Below are 23,401 nucleotides of genomic sequence, written 5' to 3' on the forward strand. Positions count from 1 at the left end.
AAACAGCTCTACTTATTATCAGCAGAGAGTAAAACAGCCCCACTGGTCAGCCTTACGGACCAAGCATTGGTACATGCACCATTAATCCCAGTAGCCACACTAGTTGCCATAGAAACTAGGCAGTGCACGCTTTTATTCCCAGCCCTAGAGAGGATTATAAAGTGCAAGGAGACAGCTCACAGTCTCCTTCTGAGACTCCTGGAAGCAGGATCGCCATTTTGGACTGAGGTCGAAGTAAGAACCAGTGGCTTGGCTGCTTTGCTTTTTGGACCCTCAGATGGAACCCCAATTTCTCTCTCTGAGTTTTTAGTAATCATGCTTCATTTTAAGGTGTAACAAGGTTAACTATCTCATTATTCTGAACATTTCCCTGAGAAAAAGTTTCCACTAGATACCTTAGATAATAAATACTTGTAAATATGTTTCTCTGCCTTCATTTATTTTATCTTTTGTACTAATTATTATGAATAGATTGCTGTTGTAGAGGAAAACAACCCTTTTTGCAGTTTTAAAACAATATAGCTCCAGCTTGTCTTATATTTTCCAGCATATAGTGATAATTTTCTATGCCTGGTATCTGTGTGAACAGTGTTATGTTTTTCAATGATATACGAACAAGCCTTTAACTGACAGGAAATGGAAGCTTCCGAGAAACTGCGGATAGCTAAGCACAGCCTAGAGCTGGTCAATGACAAGATGGCAGTTCAACTCGAAGAGATGGCCAAGAGATTACAGTTTGCAGAACAGAGAGGGCCTCAGCTGGAAGGTGCTGACAGCAAGAGCTGGAAGTCAATTGTGGTTACCAGGTAGGATCAGTTTCACACTTGTCTGACGTTTAAAGAGTTAATAACTCTAGCGTCATTGACTTGAAAGATGACAGTATGCTGAATAACCCAATTATTTCCTGATGAACAGTTTGGTGTTTATCAATGTCTTTTCTTTCTGACTTAAAATTGCAAAACTCTGTTTCTTCCTTAAGTGTTTAGCTAGTTTTACTGGCAGGCTGCAGCGCAAAGCACAGCTGAAACTGAGCTAACTTTCTGGAGCTCGGTGTGCATCAGGAAGCTGTTGTCAATCATGGGCTAGGGCTGATGCTGCCCAGCTTCTCCTGGATGATGGGTTCCTGCAGCTGAAACTGCAGCTTCTTGTTTTGTTCACGTATTTCTACCGCAGATATGTCCTAAACAATTGGGCCATTTTCTCCCAATCCGTGCTGTTCTGGATCTAGGATGAGCTGCACTGCTTTTAGTTGTATACTGTCTCTACAGAGAGTCCAATAGATGAATACAGCAGCATGTTAGTATTGGCCTTCACTTTCTCCTTTCCTGTGAACACTATAAAGATACTGGGTTTATGCCTAGGGCTTAACTATTATGGCTGTGAAAGCCAACTTTATTTTACCATGTTTGACTAGTTCCTTGCACTTACACATTCCTTTTGATGTCCTTGGAGGCCAATATGCCCTGTCTGTTTGGAATGACTTGACAGAAAACATGACACCCATTGTCACTTTAACTAAAAAGTGAGACAGCTTGTTCTATAGTGGGCCTTATATTGCATGTGTTTCTGTCAGCCAGTTTTAAGACAAAAAGAAAAGGCTAAGTCGGTATATTCAAGAGCACTCAGAGAGACGGCTGAAGTCCTGCCCTAGACTACCCAGAGCAGTCAGCGTCCAGAGACTTCCCACTTTCAGACTGGTTATGCTGACTCCAGGATGACAAGTGGAATAGGGTGAAGGGAGAACAGTCTCGTCGTCTTGGACCCCTGGGGCTTTGAGCCAGCAGTTGACTTCTAAGGGTCACTATTTTCTTATGTTGCCACATAGGTTGAGTGACTTTGAGACTAATGTATTCCACAAATATTCACTCAGCATCTGCTGCTGCCACACTGTGTGCTTCAGGCTATTTCTAGAAAGCCCAGCTTACTTAGTTTCCTTAAAGACCCAGCTTCCATCACTTAGGAAGACCTGCTTTTCACTGTGACATTGCATAAATTATAACTCTTCTGTGTGTCAAGATGTTTTTATGAGGTAACAAAAATGCTTACCTACTTTCATGTAAAACTCTTTAGTTTGTGGGTTGATGGCACTATTTAACCTTAATTGAAGATAACTTTTCATGTTAAAGCATTTGTGAGTTTTTCTGAGAACTGCATATAGGCAGCATCTTCAGTAAACTTAAGTCCAACTTGTTTTCAAAACAGTCATACTGTTTAAGGCTGATCTCAAGGTCTACCTTGGCCTTCCACGTGCTGAGTGTTCTCAGCACCTATTGACAGCTAAGAGGGGCCAGGGTAGTGTATAGGTTATTTAGATGGGGTAATCTCATGGTGAAGGACTTTATTCTTGGGTGGCTTTTGTAGTCACTCACTGTTTTGTTCTATAGAACAATTCTCATAAAAGAAAGTATTTGACTGGGGGATTGCTTACAGCTTCAGAGGTTTAGTTTAATATCATGATGGAACACAGGCAGGCTATGATGCTAGCCTATTTGTGGAGGTGGGGTCATTTTCATTCAGACCACCACAGTGGCTTTTGAACAGAGGAATGGATGAAGTGGAGGAATGAGCTTCGGGTATTTAACATTAACGTTTGGTATATCTTTGGTCCAGTCAAGTAAGCACACCCTTCTAATCTGTTTGTTAAGGTCTGCCCAGAATTATTTGAAAGAATTTATGTAATCATAACTACCATTCCTTATGCTGTTCTTGTCGGATATTTTTCTCTAAATCATTACCACCCTTTGTTAATTTATCTAGAAGACACTACATATTTCTTTCCTCTGGAAAGGTTTAAATACAGTAAACATCATCCTCCTGTGAGCATATGCCTGTCAAGCTATTGGGATCAACAAAATTTTGAAGATTTCTTTTGAGCCTGGATTTTTTTAGTCCATTTGCCATTTTCTTACTGTTATAAATCTGTTTTGCTCCATCCATTCCACAGCGCACGGTGTTTCTCTCACTCCTGCCTTCGGAACAGCTTGTTTTTTCTGTGGTGCCCATGGGCTCTTTCTACCTGAACAGGGAGAGGGGAGGTGCTGGAAATGGGGGAACATTGTGCAGTCTGATGAGTTAGGTGTTTTCTTATGCCTGAAATAGGATGTCAACCTAAAAGCTTCACAGTTGCTGAAGTCAGTCTCCACCTCAGATCTTAGGCTCTTTAAGATCACATTAATTTTCTATTTTAATTAGCATGTGTGTTAATTAGGATGCTTATTAATTAACATCACCTTTTACTCCTAAATATGTAGCCGAAGGTTTGACTAGAAGAAATAGTATTATGTAGTCTTGCATATTTTACCATGATTTAAGTTGACTTTTAAATTAGTGAGAGAAATTACATATTAATGCCCATAATAATTTTCCTTTATATTTTTAGAATGTATGAGACCAAGATGAAAGAATTCGAAAGTGATATTGCCAAAAAGAATCAAAGTATAATTGACCTTAAACAGCTTGTACGAGAAGCAACAGAGAGAGAACAGAAAGCTAAGAAACACATGGAAGATCTTGAACAACAGGCATGTAATCGTCTCTTAATGATAAAACAGTGTAATATATGTCAAGACAATCCCAGAACTGCCTGAAGGTGAAAACAATGAGCTCCTGAATAGTGTTCGCCCTAGGAGGCTCCTCCAGTGGGTGGTACTTAACTTACTTAACGTCAGCTCAGACGAGATTATTTCATTCTCTTACTCCCCACTTCTTCTTCATGATTAATCATGCGGGGTAGTTTTCAAAGTACACCCCAGATCTGGCTAGTGCTCCACGTGGAAGCCATCATCTTAGGCCTGACTGACTGAGCAGTTTCCTGACTGTGCCCTGGCTTCCACTTGCATTCTCTCCCCTTTCCTGTACCACTAGTCTGTTCTCCACATGGTTGTCAAATAGTCCTATAGGGTATGGAGCAAACTGTAGGAGTTTTATCCCCTTCACCATGAATGAAACTTTGTAACAGTTCTTTTCACAGCCTGTGAATAGATAGAGATACAGTATAGGCCTGCATCTTCTACAGCCCGGTTCCCAGCATTAACCCTTTCAAACCTTTGAGCAACTGAAAGTCATTTTGACTTCAGCTTTTTATACCTGCTTGCTGTCTAGAACACTCATCACTATTCCCAGTATTCTTATAAGTGGCTCCAGAACTTCTGTGTTAAATGGAGGCCCTTCAGGGACTAGACCAGCAGTCTGTCACCCTGTCTTCCCTAGATTCTTCTCCTAGACAGTGCTTTCTCCCCATCCTGCCATGTCCCATCCCATCTCATATCATGACAGCATCACTGCTTTCCCTTCCTCACCTCTGTATGAGATCCCAGCTATTCTATGTGCTGTCCTCGCTACCTGGGCCTCAGTAGTAAGCTGCTCAAGTCTTGATGACTTGGATGCACAGACTAGAACACAGCACTGGGAATTCATGCTTCCAAACACCCAAATGCATGCCTTTAATCCCAGCACTCGGGAGGCAGAGGCAGAGGCAGAGGCAGGCGGATCTCTGTGAGTTCGAGGCCAGCCTGGTCTACAAGAGCTAGTTCCAGGACAGGAACCAAAAGCTACCTAGAAACCCTGTCTCAAAAATCAAAAAAAAAAAAAAAAAAAAAAAGTCTTATTTCCATGCTGAACTTTTATCTTCTAACTAACTTTTCATTGTGCTCAAAGATTGAGATGCTCAAAAATGTTCCTGAAGGTGTGGAGACAGATGAAGGGCTTATGCGGGAACTCCAGCGCCTTAGGTACATACATTATGTTTATTTGATTACTTAAATATTAAATGTCTTTAACATCTTTTTTCTCTTTGCGTGTGCATGTGTACACATGTACATTCTGGGTGGGGGGTGTGGTATGTGCATGCCACCTGTGAAAGAAGCACAGCTTGTCGGGAAATCAGGCCATCAGCTTGACACCATGCACCCTTATCCACCTCTTTATTTTTAGAAAATTATTTTATACAGCCAGATTTGCTATACCTAAAGATTATGCTTTTTCAAAGTTGATTATTATTTCATCCTTCTAATATATTCACTCTTGTCTGAACAAAGAAAAGGAGAGAAACCCATTACTAATATTTCCAGATTGTAACTTAAATTTTTCTAGCAGCATAGAATTAAACTTTAGCATCCTAATGAAACATCCTAATGAAAGAGAAACAAGTAATTCTATGCTTCTAGGACTTTCTGCAGCTGCCTCTCATTGCAAGAAAAGAGTTTTTGAAAATAACATCAGGACTAAGAGTAGGAAAAACTTCGCTTTTGTGTTGTTTGGGAATGAAGCAATGAAGCCTGGAGAGGAAAACTTTCCTTGATGGTCCTGCTGCCATCTCTTAGGCATATCCTCCAGCATACACCACCAGAGTCAGCTGTGATCTTGGTGAAATGCTGCCTGTGTAGTTTATCTTTCTAACATGCTATCATTGTTCTCTAGATTAGCCAATAGTCAGCTCGATAAAGAAAAGGCTGAATTGATCCATCAGATAGAAGTTAACAAGGACCAAACTGGAGCTGGAAGCAGCACGCCTGGTAATGTATTTTGTAAAACTTGTTGGCTATCCCAAGTTTTTGATGTAGGGCTTTCCTTTTGTGTGTTTCTATAGTACCAAATCCCTGATAAGAGTATTTAGAACTGTTCTCTCTCAGGCTGTGACACTTCGAATTGCTTATACTAAATGGCCTAAGTTTCCCATCTATGGGTTACAAACTTAATCATAGTATATTTCCAAGCAATTGATGCTGTCCTTTGCTTCCATCTTCCTTTTTTTAAAAAAAAAGATTTATTATGTATACAGTGTTTTGCCTGCATCTACTATTTCTGCACGCCAGAAGAGGGCACCAGATCTCATTAGATGGTTTTGTGTACCATGTGGTTGCTGGGAAATGAACTCTGACCTCTGGAAGAGCAGCCAGAGCTCTTAACCTCTGAGCCTTCTCTCCAGTCCGTGTTTCCACTTTTGAAGTATAGGTCCTTGAATCCCTATGAACATTTTCTTCTGAATGTTACTAATTGCCTTAATTTTAACACTACTGCACTATTTTTTCTATTACAAATAGAAATGTTCCTTTTATTCCTTTCAATCCCTGTCCTGGAATTAGCATTCATTCCCCTATATTACACAGTTATACACAAAACAAATGTGTACACATACAGAATACAGTTGATCATTACTTGCGGATCTATATTTGCAAATGTAACTTTTTATCACAATATGTTTATAATGATCAACTCACAATGCTTTTGCAAACAGGCACAGTGACAAATATAATAGCCTCCATATTCCCACCCAGGATAATAAGGTAGTATCTGGCATTATTTCAGTTTTCCTACAGAGGTGATCTAGGATAAAGCATTCAGAACAACTATAGCCTGATGGGAGTTTGAACCTTCGCTCTGACACTTTCAGTGGGACAACCTCAGAAAGGTGGCTTAAGAACATTTTCTTTTGAAACTAAAGAAAATGTAATCGATCGGGATGAGTTGTTTGCAGCATCTAAAGTGATAGTTTGTGCATGGGTTTGCATGTATTTGCATTCCAAGGAACTGCAGTTTGAGATTTGCTAATTGTACCAAGTTCCCAGGATAAAGCTTAACAATTAGAGTATAGACCTTATATGTCTATTGAGTTTTTAATGTAACAGTGAAAGAGTGTAGACCTTATATGTCTATTGAGTTTTTAACTTGACAATGAAAGAGTGTAGACCTTATATGTCTATTGAGTTTTTAACTTGACAATTAAAGAGTGTAGACCTTATATGTCTATTGAGCTTTAGTATTTTTTTTTTTCTGGCATGCTATATGTCTAGCTTCTCTTACTGCTCTTACTACAGAGATCTTTTGAGCTCTGTACATCATTCATAGTTTCAGTACTTCTGTAGTATGCTATTTAATGGATAGTGAGCAGTTTACCCCAGGATGGATTTTGGTATAGTTCCAAAGCTTCTGACATAACAAAACTGTATCTCCTAACATAATCATGTCATTATGTGATAGTTTGATGGAAGTGTCATGTTCTTCCCTACAGGATATATCTGAATAATTTTAAACTATTTCACAGAGATACTAATGAATCCTACTGCTACTTTGTATTAATGTGCAGTATGATTTGTGGGAGGCACTGTGCTAAGGACTTCACAAAATTTTTACTTTATTCTTTTTATTTATTTATTTATTAAAGATTTCTGTCTCTTTTCCACCGCCGCCTCCCATTTCCCTCCCCCTCCCCCAATCAAGTCCCCCTCCCTTGTCAGTCCAAAGAGCTGGCCTGGGTCTGAAAAAGCCTGGGATAAAACCGTTCTCGCTGAACATAGCGGTCAGTGAGGACTACTGAGAACTCAAGAACAATGGCAATGGGTTTTTGATCCTACTGCACGTATTGGCTTTGTGGGAGCCTAGGCAGTTTGGATGCTCACCTTACTAGACCTGGATGGAGGTGGGTGGTCCTTGGACTTCCCACAGGGCAGGGAACCCTGATTACTTTATTCTTATAATGCCATAGGATTAATACTGTTGGCTTCATTTTACATTTGATAAATGATTAATAACCTATCCTCAAGATCACAACAATTAGAAGTGTCACAGGAAGGTGAAACACTAATTCTATGACAGTTCAGAACTCCTGCCATGCCAGGGTCTTAACCACTGGGCTACTGTGCTTCGCTAACTAAAAACACCATTCATCTATCTAGAGTAGGTATGTGACTGCTAGGAGACAGCTTCGTGTGCTCTCGACACACACAACAAAGACCTGTCAATTCTGTTGGCATTAGGCAAGTTCTCGAATATGTCTAAGCCAAAACACTTACATTGCTTATGTCTTAAGAGAAGGGAGGAAAGGTACCGGTCACATTTCAGAGAGTACCTGCTTCTAAATGAACCTGTTTGGATATTCCTGAATCAGCATTTAAAGATGCGGATATTTACAAGACCTCTGGAATATGTTCTATATATTTTCTTGCTTCACTGCTTGACCACCAGTCTGTACATAATATATAGGAGCTGACTGTGGATGAACTCACAGACATGTGCATATGCATGTTTACTGGGGCACTCCACATGGGAGCTAGGTAGAGGATCAGCCCATATGGGAGTTTTATTAATCCATAAAAATATTTTTTAAGAAAACCTTGTTCAGTAAAATAGGCCACCAGTCTCAGAAGACAAATAGTACATCTTTTCTTTATATGTGGTATCCATGTAACATGAAAATCGAAGGGGGATTTTGCCTTACAAGAGAAAATGTTTTGTTTTGTTTTTTTTAATGATTTGAAACCTTGTTTATGTTTGCCCTTTGTCTCTGAGTTATAGGAACCAAGTCAAGCAATGCAAAATACTCCGTTCTTTGTCATGAAAACTTGTTTTATTTCCTCAAACTTTAAAACAAAACCCTTCACGTTCCATGACTGTATAGAGCCACATGACACTGTGTCTTAACCTTTGTGCTGTGTGTCAGCAGCTGACTTCTTACCGAGCCGTCAGGACTGGGCTCCTTCATCTGGGCCACACACATTGTCTTGGATGTTTTGCACATAGTGTAAAAAAAAACCAACATGGAAATAGCCAAAGCTATTTGGGGTAGTGGGAGGGCATAAATGGCTGGCTTACCATTTAGTCCTTTGCCTGTATATTTTGTACCTAACAAATTTTACTGGTTGTAGGATTTTTCTCTCAAAAATAGGAATTTCTCTTTAAAAAAAAAAAAAGAAATGTTTCTCATATAGAGGAATAACCCACTTTTCCAATACCTAGCAGCTACCCCTCTGTCTGCTTGCTGTGGATGACATTACCTACTAGTGATAACATAAAAGTATACCTGAGAAGGGCTCCTGCCATATAGACCAGATGATCCCAGACTGGAGGCTTCATAAACTTCCTGTTTATTCCGAAACAAATCCTCTATCTCTAAATGTGGGTCTAATTTTCCTATTTTGGCAGATTCTGATCAACTAAAGGAAAAGATAAGTGATCTGGAGACACAGCTCGGAAAGTCAGACCTAGACAAGCAACATTTGATGGTAATTCTTATTTAACTCTAACTTCAGTATGGCCAGGGTTCTGTGAAAACAGCTTTGGGGAACAATTTTTATGATCACCATCTTTAAGTCTATGCCAAAAAACTCATGATTTATTTCACACTTACCTTAGTAGTACTAAGGATATAATTTCTCATGACAACTTTTTATTAGACAACAGCTAGCAACAACAAAAAATCAGACAAACAAATAAAAAGGAATCGAGAATAAATTTATTTTGAAGCCATAACAAATTACCTCTTAAGTTTTTTAGAATTTTTTCTTAATTTGTGGGTCATGTTGAAAACAGTATTTCTAAGTACCTTTTGAAATTATGCTCAGAGATCTTTTCCTCACAACCTTTCTATGCTCTGCCTTAAGACCCAGGAGCACAGGAGCCTGGAAGTGAGCCCTGGCTCATCACTGGGCAGTGTAAACCGCGACTGGTGTGCATGTGCCCTTCACATTCATTGCTTGACTTTTACAAATCCCAGGAGTCCATGATCATAAATATTATTTATAAAAGTTAAAAAACCAGGAAGTTAAAATACTGAAAACTCTTAAGACATTAACTTCCATGTAATGAAGAGCAGAGTCCTTTGCTTGCCTGAGAACATCTGATGCAGTTCAGAGAAAGACTTTTGTTAGTTAGCAAGGTTCCATTGCACTATTCTTTGCTTTATATTTCACTGTTCATATTCTTTGAGTTTTTATGTTTGTAATCAAATCTTCTAAATTTCAAATGAAAAACATATATTGCTCTATGTGACTTACAGGAGGAAATTAAAAAGCTGAAAAAAGAACTGGAAAATTTTGATCCTTCATTCTTTGAAGAAATAGAAGAACTGAAGTACAACTATAAGGAAGAAGTGAAGAAGAATATAATATTAGAAGAGAAGTTAAAAAAGCTTTAAGAGCAATTTGGATTTGAATTACCTAGTCCCGTTGCTGCTTCTGAACAGACGGAAGATAGAGAAAGTCCTAATAATTTCCCTATTTATTAAAGACCACATTTAACTGTAGATTTAAAATTATTTTTTAAGTTAAAAAATTTCAGCTGGCAATCAAGCAGTCTCTGAACTACAGAATTCACCTCTGAAAATACTGTATTTTTGCTTAAAGTCATATTTAGTTTTAACTTGGCAGAAAAGTATATTTTTGAAGATGTGAATTATTTATTGCTATCCAGTATACAATAAGCTATGATATTCCTATTTTTATAATGTCTTAAATTTTCTAAAAGCATAAAAATAATCTTAACAATTTTACCATTTAAAACTGAAGTTTCAGATGTAATTATTTTATAGTTTTATGTTAAGATATTCAAATTCTTTGATTTTGATAAACAGATACATAAATGTTTATAAACAGATACATAAATGTTTATAAGTTATAATAGTTTGCCAAATAGCTAGCAAAATTAAATAGAACCTTTAGTTATTTTACCTTCTGTAAACATAGCAGACTCTTCAATATTAGAAAACTGCAGTAATCCCAACTATATTTACATTTTATACATCAAATATTATATCTTTGAGCCTATCAAATTTCTGCTTATCTATTTTTGAAAACTGACTAAACAAACACTCTTTATCAAAAGCATAGCCATATTTGTTTAGGTTCATGTTAATAATAACTGGTTTGGAGTTCATGTAAGTATCTGGAAGAGGCCAGCATAGACCCAGGTGGTGGCGATGGACCTGTAAGGAGGACAATGTGGCATTAGCTGTAGTCTGTAAATAGAATCTTAATTTACCTGTAAATACTTACTTTGGGTGCCCGCTACAGATACAGTGTAAGGGTCTGCCTTCTATTACTCTTATTTTAATTAAATGTCATAGCTGTTCTTTTGACATAGTGCTGTCTATCTTCCCCATTAGAATATGAACTTTCCTGAAGGCAGAGACATTGTTTTGTTAATTCTGCCAGTACCTGAAAATGCCAGGAACATAATTAAGAGTTCCTCCCAAATTTTAATGGATATAATAAGTCTGTTGGTGAATATAGAAAAAAAAAGAAAAATGTGGGGCAGAGTCTAGCGTTCCCAAAGGGAGTAAGTGGTGGTTGGTGAGGGCAGTGTTGTGTAGCTGTTTCCTCCACATGAAAACGTCCCCTCTGGAGGGAGGCTCTTTAAGGCGCCCTGTGAGTTTGCAGCAGCACTACCAAGGACAGCCAGCTATCGGGGATGTGCAGGGGGTTCCCAGGACGCTGCTTTGTGAGTGAGCACTCAAGCTGGGGAGGGCTTGAGTGATTGATCGTGATTGATCCTTATCCACTACTGCTTCTGGGCCCTCCGTACTCCTTGTAAGCAGCTCCTTCCCAGATTCCTGTAACCCCAACAAAGTCAGGGACTCACTAAGGTCCATAAGGCGTCCTTTCTTTGGTCTGTCCTCAGCACGTTATCTGTGGCAAGTGAGTGTTCATATCTCCCCGGGACTACCACACAGTCACACGACAGACAGACAATTATGTTTTCATAGATGGTAATGAAAAGCAGTTAGGGGGAGTTAAGAAGGGGCCATTCCATGGGAAGGCTCAACATAATAGCAGCATTATACAGAAGAAATACTGTTCATTTGTGAAGAATGAGCACAGTGGATAGAAATGAACAATGAATGCTTTAGGGAGGGCAATGTAGTAGTAACTCAAGCAGGACTCTTTCCTAAATTACAGTGAGCGCCTAGCTGAGTGTAAAGAACAGAGATTCGGTAGATTAGACTTCTCAAGAACTCAACAACTAGATGCATGAAGTAATGAGAGGAAGGCTTAAAAATAATGAGTCCAGGTTTCTAATTTCAGTGAATATGTGGAGCCGGGAGTCCTAAGAACAGATTCCGTTTTGAATGAACATTATGAATTTCATATACCAGGGAGAAACAGACAAGTCCAGGGAAAAGAGCACAAAGCATAAGACACAGTTCATCCTGTGTAAGCTACTACTTTGCACGTTTTTACTAAACTCCCTATTAAGTTAGTGCACGAAGTGCTGAGTGAAAGTAGGCTCCGAATGTCTCAGAGAACACAGTAGGCCACAGGAGCCCCCAGGAGGGGAATGCATTATCACTGTAACTCCGAAGCACATCCCGGACATCCCAGATAGCCAGTGCCCGGCCTAACACCATCACTGTATACAGTGCTTTCTGCCCCTTCCCATCAACTCAGTTCTGTTTTAGCTTACAAGAATTATAGGGAATTAGCCGGGTGGTGGTGGCACACGCCTTTAATCCCAGCACTCGGGAGGCAGAGGCAGGTGGATCTCTGTGAGTTCGAGGCCAGCCTGGTCTACAAGAGCTAGTTCTAGGACAGGAACCAAAAAGCTACGGAGAAACCCTGTCTCGAAAATCAAAAAAAAAAAAAAAAAAGAATTATAGGGAATTATACTAACTGCATGCCAGAATGAATAAAGTCTATCCAGAGTCAGAGTGTCATGTCTTGGTCATTACCTTAATTAAACAGCCATCACCGCAGTGCCACACAATCCCTTCGATTTTACCCTCACTGCAGTCTTCAAACCAGGACAGCAAGTCGTTGTGTTTCAGGGTCGGCAGGTTTTCTACTTGGAAGGCTCCATGTGGTATGAGAAAGTGCAGCGGATATCTCTTGCTTCCTAGCCCTAAATGGTAAATTTCCCATTAGCCATTCTCAGTCACGTTCTTTTCAGAAAGAGAAAAGGTACCTCCCCAAATGTATAAATGTCTAAACATTTAGGAGCTATGTTAACAAAAAGGTTATTTGATTTGATTTTCTGTAGAGAATAATCCAAAGTGCATTACATCCAGTTCTCACTCAAGTGTGACACTATTTCCAAAAACTCTGTCTTACTTTCGTGTACTCTCTACACTGGGAGTTGGCACAATGACCTGCAGACCAGGTCCAGACAGACACCTGTTACCTATTGTAAGTAGGTACAATGGAATGTAGCCTTAACCATTCACTTAAGTACTGCTGATAGCCCATTTCAAAGATACAGTTAACAAAGCTTAAAACACTGGCTATCAAACATTTTCAGAGCAAAACATTTGCTAGCATGTGCTATATCGTTAGCTACATTCTGCTATTAGTGTTTACCTAACATCTTTGATCCTGTATGTAAGCTTAATACCCATCAATCAACCTACTTAAATTTGGGTGTATTATTTTCAGATGTGTAACTTGTGTTTACACTGCATTTACTTAACTCTAAAACTGTTACTGCGCCTGTCAAAAACACCCAATGGTCCTAATAAAGAGATGAATGGCCAATAGCAAGGCAGGAGCAAGGATAGGTGGGGCCAGTGGTAAGAGAGTATAAAAAAATCTGGGGAGAAGGAGGAGCAACTAGGGAACAAGGAGAAAAGGCCATCGGAGCCAGCCACGCAGCAGCCATGGACAAAGAAGTAAAGAAAGGTATGCAGAAATAGAGAAAGACAAAAGCCTAGAGGCAAAAGGTAGTAAGGATAATTTAAGAAAAGCTCAAGAAACAAGCCAAGCTAAGGCAGAGCATAACTAAGAATAAGTCTCTGTGTGCTTTATTTGGGAACTGGGTGGCAGGCCCCTTCCAAAAACCAAAAGGGTCAAACACCCACAACATGTGTATGTTTGAATACATATTTCTGTGGAATACAGGTTTGTGCAACTGCGTTGTGTGGACAGGAGGTCAACACTGAGTACTTGTTAATTGCTTTCCACCTTATATTTTGAAAAACGGCATGTCTCCTAAAGCTCAATGATTAGGCTACATTGTCTGCAAGGCCCAGATAGCCTCTTATCTGTGCCTCTCTGGCTCTTGGACCGGCATGCACCACTGCTGCCCAGCTTTGAACATGGGTGTTGGGGATCCAAACTTTATGGACTGGGCCACCTCCCTACACCTTCAGTCAGCTTTTGATCTCTAGAATTATTATAGCTTTAGAGTCTTTATTCTATTTTATGATTCTCCTTTCAATTCTGTACTCTAGCATGCCACTGATTTACTCAATTCATTTCGGTTCATTCATTCTTTATACAGGATCTGTTGCCAATTCTTCCCCTTGCCTGTGTTTACTAATGCTAAAGTGATGATCTAACGGAACAGTGCATTTCACCCAGCTAACTCCCCTAAACTTATAAAGCAATGCAAAGCTGCATCTCAGTAATTACTTTTCATGCACAGTTGTTAGAGCTGTCATGGGGAAGAATAATTGGATAAAGGCAACCTGCCGCGTTAATAAATCACAATGATTAGCCAGCCAGCCATACATTTTCTCTTGAATGTAAGATTTGGATGATGATAAGATTTCTCTTTGATATAAGAAGAGGATGTGCTCCTAGGAACTGGATGCAAATGCACTCACTGCTGCTTCAGTATGTTTCTCAGGCTGACCACAGGAAGTTCTCTCTGGAAAACATCCTCACTCACCATATGGGTTTCCATTGATATTCGTTCCTATCAGTTCCAGGGTTTGCTCTAAAAGTTCTGACAGGGGCACGGCACTGATTTCCAAAAGTCCAGGCTCATCAGGATTGTGCCGTAGGACCAGGGCAATTCCCAACTCATAATTCACCACAGAAGAATGCCAGCAATACTGCTTGCTGTTCTTTTCCACTGGGACCCAGCCTGTTAGTTAAAGAGAAGTCAGTGTTATCACATTGATTCTATTAAAAGACACAGGCATTTGTTTGGTTGGTTATTGGTTATAAATATTCCTTATTTTCTAGATTCCCTATCACACAGACACTTAAAATCAGTGGGAAAGTTAACAGTTTTACTGTTTTCCTTGTAATCATAAGGGTTCATTTGCTTATTCTGTTGGGGTATATTAGCATGAACTCAACACATTTTTCAGAAAAATCATCTTGGTTCAGGAGCAACTGAGCACTACACTCAGACAGCATTAAAACTCTCTTCTTTTAAATTTTATTTTAGTGTCTTTTCTAACTGCCTACCTTCCCTCCTGCCTGATATTGTCATTTTTTTTTCACTTAATAAAGCAAGTTCTCTGTATCATCCTACAGTGTGAATGGTGCTCCACATTTATATCCTTCCGATCCGGCTGAGCAATTATCAGTTCCCTATTTGCCGTTGCTGTTTTTACTTTTATTGCTAGGCTAAGCTCCCTCAATGTGGAAAACTTGCTGCATCTGAAAGAAACAAGCCACTCTGACCAAACACCTTACAAAATATTCTCACCCTTGAGAAAGATTCAAACTCAAAAGATCATTCCTTGCTATGTCTTTATAAACTTAAGATTTTTCAATAAACTCGATTCAGAAATTTCGCAGTATAAATAAAATGAAAAGCTAGCTTAAGACAATTTTCTGATTAGACCCTTTTTGCCTGTTTCTTATACTAAACACAAAATGATTCTGGGATACCGGGAATGTGTCCGTTCTCATCAGGTACTGGCTTCCCATTCTGCCGCTCTACTTCCTTTGCTGGTACCCAGCACTCTGGGACAGGCCGGAAGTCTTCCTCTGTGTTCCACAGATGCGCTGCAAAGAGTCAGTTAAGGCATCAGACAGAGGACAGGTACAAAGTAGAAGCGGAAAACACTCCATCGCTGGCAGATGTGAAAGGGGACTCTATTTTCCCCGCCACGTGACTACATTCCAAATTCGGGGACAAGCACCACATTTTCAACTTTCAGTACATTTATACACATTGCAGCCTAAGGTAGCCAACAATCTGCAAGGATTCAGGAGTTTTTAAATTTTTATTTTGGGGGTGTTTCGAGATAGGGTTTCTCTGTGTGATAGCCTTGGCTGTCCTGGAATTTATTCTGTAGACCAGGGTGGCCTCGAACTCTGTGAGATCCACCTGCTTCTACCTCCTGAGTGAGACTTAAGAGTTTTAATATGTACTCCCTATGCCGTACTTTATATATGTGTATATGTTACATATATATGAATAAAAATAATATATATGTATAATATAGTCATCAATGCAATAATATTAACTATCCTTTAATATCTAATTATTTTTCTCATGCAAACTAAATGAAAATGTATCTTATTAAAATACTGTATGTTTAAACATTATAGACTGATACTATAAAGAAGTTACAGAAAGGGGGGAAATAGTTTTCAGTATTTGTGTGTGTATACATGTGTGTATGCATGTGTGTGCATGTCTGGGCACTGTGCCACTGATTTAGCTCTAAAAATGAATATTATATATATGTGGCTGTGGGTGTAAATATATATATGTGTGGGAGTATATATATATATATATATACATATATACATATATAATTATTTCCCCCAAAATATATATACCTAGAAGAACTATAGCAATAATTTCACAAATTTCAACTCTTTAAATCTGAAAAGTTTGAAGAAAAACCCACTAACCTTTTGAGTTTTCTTTTGAATGTAGAAATTTTTTAAATCTTTTCTCAGCTTGCTTGTTAGGTTTTCTATCTAGTCGAGCCCAGAGGTATGGCTGACCTAAACACATAGGGAAAGTCAAGAGGAAACAAAATTCATCTTGCAAGACATTTCAGAGAGGAAAAAAAAATCAATAAGCAGTAGTGTTCTCTGTAAGAAAACGCCTAGGAGAACAGGAAACACATGATGCTCAGCACTGAGTCCTCATCCCAGCGTGTGAGGATGTACTTTGTTAAACGTGAGAAAGATGCGTGGTCTTTTTTATCAGAATGTTCCATGCTCTCTCTCTTCCTAAACCCTCCACATGAGAGCAGAACCAGGAGGCTGTGTTCCCACCTCCCCTGAACATGACACTGCCACGTGGGGTTAATTCTGGCAGACATGGAAAAAAGCCGACCTATCTGGTCACTAGACACAGAGGGTGAGGGTTGCTTACTCCTGGGTGTGAGCAATCTCAGGCCACTGAGTTAGCTTACTGTTGCCACTGCTTCCTTAGCGGGAAGATGCCTACTGACAAGGCACAGCAGGAAACTCTCCAACTAAGACTCCACCCTGAGTTCCTGACACACATCAGTAGCTCTTAACCTGAGAAAACGTGTCCTGCTGTGGCTATAAAGCACGACAAAAATACAGATTTTTTTTTTCCTCTGGTATCCCCATACCTGTTGCTCTGTAACAGACTTACTTCTGAAATCCTTACTTTATTATGTGTTTATCCGTTTGTCATCTTTGGTCCTGTGAGCATCCTTGAGCAGTAAAATCTCTAGCTCTCTAAATGCTCCCATCCTGCACATCACACATGATACACACTGGAGTTTTTTTTTTTTTTTAATATAAGAGCCTGATAAATCTTACTCAAATATATAAATCAGAGGCAGTGGGGAATATTATTTTCAGGAGCAAGGATAGATGGGGTTAGATGACACAAAGTATAAATTGCAGGAGACCCAAGAATGAAGGAGGAGGAGCAAGAGAAGAAGGAGAAGAGGACATCAGGGCCCAGCCACTCAGCTACCCAGTTATATAGCAAGTTCCAGTGAAAGAAGTCAAGAAAGGTATATAGAAATAGAAAAAGATAAAGGCCCAGAGGCAAAAGGTACTCAGGATAATTTAAGTTAAGAAAAGTTGGCAAGAAACAAGCCAAGCTAAGGCCGGGCATTCATAAGTAAGAATAAACCTCTATGTCTGTTTTATTTGGGAGCTGGGTGGAGGGCCTCCCAGAAAAGTCAACACAGAGGTTATAAAATTGTTAAATACACTATAATACTATTACTAGCTACTCATATACATAATATAAAGAGCTAGATTAAAAATATATTGTTTCTGGTTGAGTAGACTTTTTGTCCTTTTTACTGTTAAACATATAAAATGCTTTCCACTAACATCCATTAGGATAGCTATCACCAAAAATAATAAATGTTCCTAGTAGGGAAATGGAAAAAGTGGAATATCTGGAAGCTAGAACTTCTGTGTGACCATTATGGAAAATGTATGATGGGTATTCAAATTTTCTAAATTAGAATTAACATATGATCCAGTAATCCCACATTTATATAGGTTCATAACCCCCCCCCCCGCAAAAAACTGGAAGCAGTACTTTAGGAGAGATAATGCATTATTAATAGAATTATCAATGGTGGCATGAAGGTAGGAGCAACCCAAATGCCTATCAGTGGCTAAACAGATAAACGAAATGTCCTATGTACATATTAAACAATTTTAAAAATGTGTGCAATTTGACACAATCCAATCGGGTAAAATACTGAACTAAAAGAGTAAACCAACCACAAAGAGACAATTATATGAGTTACCAATAGCTAGAAAGTAGAAGAAACTAAGAGGCTGTTGTATGAAGCCGCTTGTTTGTTCCCCACTGCTCAGCCCCGAAATAATCACACAGAAACCACATTATTTGCAATACTGTTTGGCCAAGAGCTTGAGCGTACTTCTGGCTAACTCATATCTTAAATTAACCCATCTCTACTAATCTGTGTATCGCCACAAGGCTGTGGCTTACCCGGTGAAGTTCAGGCATCTGTCTCTGACAGAATTTATACAATGAAAAAGATAATACGTTTAGTAAACATGGGAGTTGTATTTTACCTTTGTGGTTAGTAACATAGCAACACGTCCCATCCACCTTTTCTGTGGCAATGGCATTGTACACATCTGCCTCTAACGCCTTTTCACTTAGTGTTTCGGTTGCCAAAACTTTAAATGGCTTAAAAGAAGAAAGAGAGAGAGAAAAAAAAAAAACTGGCATAAGATATACAGCCTCTGACTTCACACACAGGCTCACATGAACTGTGCCTAATTCCCTTAGCCCCAAACAACTGTCTCCTAGGTCTCACTCTGCAGCCTAGGCTGGCCTTGAACTCACCATCCTTTGGCTGTAGCCTCTAGTTTGGAGATTCCCCTCCTGCCCCACCACAACAGCTCTCCCTCTCTGTAGTGTGATCACACTCAAATTGATTGTCCATGAGGACTGTGATCTACAGGCTTGTCCTCCACAATGGAACCAGGAGCTGTGTCGTATGGCTATGCACTGACCACAACAAGTATTGTACCTGACACTGGAAATACAGAGAAGTACCCACCTTTGGTGAAACTCAGACGTTAGAGGGCTATGACAGAAATAAAATGCATCACGTTATTACACGGATGAGTACTAAAGAGGAAAACACAATGGAAAGGCACAGGAAGTCCTCTAAGGAGGCAACATCTGAGCAGATCTGACGTGGGGAAGAAAGGCCCACAGTCAGGGCATCCTGTGTCTGAGGAACCCAAGTCAGCCACTGCGTTTGGAACCACGTGCAGGTAAAACATGCTTACTTCATTCCAGAGTGTGCCTGGTGGGTCAAGACATGGGATTCGCCAATCACAGTTCTCCGAGACTCAGTCTACTCTTCAATGAGATCTTTACAAAACTGACTTTTTCAAATCGTACTTGGTTCTTAGTTGTGGGGAGAGTCTAGTGACGTCCTTTATCTGAGCTCACATTTTCAGAAAAAGAGACGATGAAGACGGCTCCTCGTTTGAGTTTTTAAAAGACTGACTTGCAAAGCTGCAATCTACATGCTTGCTTTAGATGCCCATCTAAAAATCTCTGTGGCTACCCATCCAACTATGTTTGTGAAGCTTCCTTACGAAATGCATTTTCCTAGTATGCAGGCCAGACCAGGATCCACTGCCGTTGCCTCCTGGAGAAACTTCCAGCAACTACTATATGGTAAGTCTACCCTAGGTGGTCAAAGGTGATCAGGCCTCCTGGATTGAATCGCCCATTGCTGCTCCTGGCACAAAGCCTATTCAACATCTGAGGCCAATTTTGTGTTCTAGTTCTACCCTGCCCAGGTTTCATTGTTAAAAACCACCAGGAATAACTTGCCTGCTGTTTCCCTCCGAGGTTGCTTGCTTTGCTAGGGATTCCCTTCCTGTTCTTTTTTGTTGTTGTTGTTGTTGTTGTTCTTTTTATCTTTATCAACAATTAGCTGTCTACAAGTTTCATTTACGACTTTGCTACTGTCAGGAAGAAAACAAAGCGTCGGGGAGGGAATAGGGGCTACTTCTGAGATCCTGACAAGTTTTTAGCTATAATTTTTATTTATGAGAAAATTTTATGCTACTATTTTATAGTCTAAATCAGAACTTTCACTTTATATAATAAGGTAATAATAATAATAAACACGGCACAAAGCAAAGGGAAATGGTGGTCAGACAAAATTCGGTACTAGAACACTATACTCGTTTCATTGATTTGTGTGAGGTACACGTATGTATGTGCATGCGTGTGTGTGTGTGAACATGTATGTGTGAATACATGCCCATATGAGTGCATGTGGAAGCCAGAGGTTATCACCTTATCTTTGGAGACAGAGTCTCTCACTACACTTAAGAGCACAGTGGTTCTGGTTGGTAAGCTCTAGGGTTCTACTGTGTCCCCTCTACAACTCGGAGATTACAGACATGTGGGTGCTGGGACCGGAACTGAGCTCCTCGGATCTGTGTAGCAGCCACCTTCCAAGTCCGTGATATACTACTTCAGTATTGACTTATCATCGGTGTGTGACAATGGGTCCAGGAGGTATGATTCTAAGCCACTGTGGCAAAATGCTAGTGACAGCATGTGTGTGAGTGTGTGTGCACGCACGTGCATGCCTGTACTTATGTGTGTGTGTGTGTGCATTTTTAAATTTATAAAATGGCAAGGAGGGTGACTACGCCCTTGAAGTTGTTAGTGACTGTAAATGTTCCTCCCATGGGGATCATTTCTCTACTACAGTTTGCTATTTACTCCTCCACCTGTGCCCAAACTATGGCAAAAGCAAGAAGCATTTGTGTACATAAACAGGCAATGCGGATTGATTGGGTGTTGTGCAATTTCTAATCAGGGATGAGTAATTTAATCAAGTTTTATTAAGATCTACTGAAAAGCACTGAAGGTAATTCAAGCAGAGTGGTTAGCCTGGGAAAAGCATGAATGCTTAATCTGTTTACAAGATGAAAGATGTTGCAACAACTCCACACTGAGATTTTAAAACAGACTGGGCCTAATTAATAAGAGACTTTGGATAATTACTTGGACACTATGCTGTAACCAGATAGCTTTAACTATAAAGAGATGAGAGGGTGTTTTTTTTTCCCTAGTATAAAGTACTTTTAAAATTACGCCCTATCCACAATATTCAAAGCTGAGAATCATGATTAAAATGAATCATCAAGGATGAGTGTTTTGCAATACTTAGATTTATTATGATTTTTGATCTAAATAGCCAGCAATACCGATACTGAATACTAATCTTAGAGCTTTACTAGAAAATATAGTGGGGATCATTCTGGCAGCAAGTACAACTTATTAAGTAGTACCGTAAACACCATTATGACATTTGAAGTGTAATAACGAGGCAGTAGAAAGGAATATGGAAAGATCAGATGTTAGGAAAAGGTAAGAAAACATCAAGGTTGATGGAAAACTGGCATGAAGACTCCCAGAGTCCTTCGAATTAAAATTTGACAAATGCTAATTCATGTGTCAGTTCCTAGCAGCAGGGACTAAGAGATAACAGGGCATCTTGTTAATGGCCATTTAATCTAAAAGACAAGAAAGGGGCCCTAGGGAGAAAAAAACGAAGATCTAAAAGGGGGAATAACAGAGCACAAAAATGAAAAGGGTAATGGTGTGTGCGAGGGGGTGCAAACTGGAGACTTGGGGGAGATGTGCAGCCTGCTGACGTGGAGAGGGGACAATACAAATTATGGATGAAAATGCTAAAAGGAGTGGTGGCGCACGCCATTAATTCCAGCACTCGGGAGGCAGAGGCAGGTCTAGTTCAAGACCAGCCTGGTCTACAAGCGCTAGTCCCAGGACAGGTTCCAAAGTTACAGAGAAACCCTGTGAGAGAGAGAGAGAGAGAGAGAGAGAGAGAGAGAGAGAGAGAGAGAGAGAGAAGAGAGAAGAGAGAAGAGAGAGAGAGAGAGAGAGAGAGAGAGAGAGAGAGAGAGAGAGAGAGAGAGAATGGAGCAAAAAAAGAGATAGAGAGGAGAGAGAGTGTCAAAAGGAAAGCTCTTACTTTTTATGCTAACTAAAATAAACAAACAACCCACAAGAACAACAAAAAGGCCAGAACGCCAATCGTAGAGTGGTAAAGGTGAAAAAGAGTGGAATTGATTTCAAATGCACATGCTGATTGTGTCTGAGTTGAGAGGTAAAGAATTTTTGCTACATATCAAAAAATCACGCTGATAAAAACTATGTATTAACTCAGTTACGTTCGCGCAAGGCTCACTCTGTAAAACACAGAAGATGACTAGAAAACCTTAGGATGGGCACTCCGAGTTAGAAGTAAGCAAGAAATGACAGGCGGACTGACTTTAGCGACCTAGTCAGGCTAGCTGTCAACACTGTCATGGGTTTCTAGGACACAACAGGTAAACAATGCTTTCTCATCAGACTCTTGATCGACAGTCGTTCCAAGTTAGACGACCCTGATATCTCACTCACTACTCAGGTTTTTCACTCAACGGCGCTGGCGTGGGAAGGAGAACATTAACTGCGATGTAGGTTTTCAAACCTGCCAGAGCAAGTTTAAATCACTTGATCTAGGAGGGGAAAATTAAAAAAAAAAAAAAAAAAAAAACCTCTCTCCCACACTCCTCACAACGAAGAAGGTCCACGAAGCTGGAGCTCAAGGTATACTTCACCCAAACCTCCCCTGTAAAACCTGCAGGGCTCCCGGGCCGCCGCGCAGCGCTGGAGAAGCCGCCCAGCAGCCCAAGTCGCCGGGTACCTGATGCTCCCGCTTGGCCGAGGGCTCGGCTTTCACCTCCGTCACAAACACGCACGGCATCTTCCGCTGCACCGAGCCCAGGCGGCTCATGGCGCCACTCCGAGTCTCCTGGACGCAGGATCCCGGCCGGAGGAAGCCCTGCAACAGGCAGCCAGAGAACAGAACCCGGTCCTGCCGAAGAGGGGCGGGGACGCATGCCCGGAAGCGACCGCCTATTAGCGGCGCATTCTGGGAGTTGTAGTGCGGCGTTGGGGCTACTGCGCTCGCGCCTGCTCGTGTGTGATTCCCGAATAAAAAAAGAAAAGAAACAAGATCCGTTACCCGGTGTTGTGTACTTGGCCACAACTTAGTAACGATGATATTTTCGGGACTTGATATTCAGTTTAGGATGCAACTTGGCACGTTTCTCCTGAAACTGACTTGTCTGCTTTTTCTTTAAGATTTAAAGGGATTATAAACCCGGAGAAGTTTAGAAAGAACTATTAGACATTTCCTAATGTGCAGACAAAACCCCTGATTTTCCAGGAATAACATTAGTAAAACTCTACAATTAACAGAACTGGATTTTTTTTAAAGCTTCCGTTTGAATTTATCATCGTACAGTGTCTAATTTGGTTCTTGGTGTCCTTTCCAATGAGTAAAATTTAGACAAATCCCAAACCGTGGAAATATCAACAAACGGCAGCACGGTCAAGGTTTCCCTCGGACTCCAGCAGAGAGCTTTAATTGTATTCAATCAACTATCGAGCTGAAAATAACATGCTTAGCTTGACT

At 40.1% G+C, this 23,401-nt stretch overlaps 2 protein-coding genes across 3 annotated transcripts in view; one reads left to right on the forward strand and one right to left on the reverse strand.

Annotated features, from left to right (window-relative positions):
* Cep290 (centrosomal protein 290) overlaps nt 1-9,922 on the forward strand; it is a 77,671-nt gene extending 67,749 nt beyond the window's left edge. For both annotated transcript variants that reach the window (XM_050135467.1, XM_050135468.1), the window contains exons 48-53: nt 634-806; nt 3,380-3,521; nt 4,657-4,730; nt 5,419-5,513; nt 8,920-8,999; nt 9,773-9,922. In XM_050135467.1, coding sequence (XP_049991424.1) covers nt 634-806; nt 3,380-3,521; nt 4,657-4,730; nt 5,419-5,513; nt 8,920-8,999; nt 9,773-9,910 — 702 coding nt within the window. In that variant the 3' untranslated portion in view covers nt 9,911-9,922. The remainder of the gene's footprint in view (nt 1-633; nt 807-3,379; nt 3,522-4,656; nt 4,731-5,418; nt 5,514-8,919; nt 9,000-9,772) is intronic.
* Nucleotides 9,923-10,501: 579 nt separating this feature from the next.
* Rlig1 (RNA 5'-phosphate and 3'-OH ligase 1) lies at nt 10,502-22,808 on the reverse strand. Its single transcript, XM_050135473.1, has 7 exons — nt 22,628-22,808; nt 18,444-18,561; nt 16,305-16,400; nt 15,330-15,446; nt 14,374-14,571; nt 12,440-12,609; nt 10,502-10,696 (listed from the first exon to the last, which is right to left on the reverse strand). Exons 1-7 carry the CDS (start codon nt 22,715-22,717, stop codon nt 10,508-10,510), a joined length of 978 nt encoding a protein of 325 aa, XP_049991430.1. The 5' UTR covers nt 22,718-22,808; the 3' UTR covers nt 10,502-10,507.
* Nucleotides 22,809-23,401: the final 593 nt, after the last annotated feature.

The sequence above is a fragment of the Alexandromys fortis genome, unplaced genomic scaffold, assembly GCF_014885135.2.
Source record: "Alexandromys fortis isolate MF-2015 unplaced genomic scaffold, M_Fortis_MF-2015_v1.1 scaffold_24, whole genome shotgun sequence".
Taxonomy (NCBI): Eukaryota; Metazoa; Chordata; class Mammalia; order Rodentia; family Cricetidae; genus Alexandromys; species Alexandromys fortis.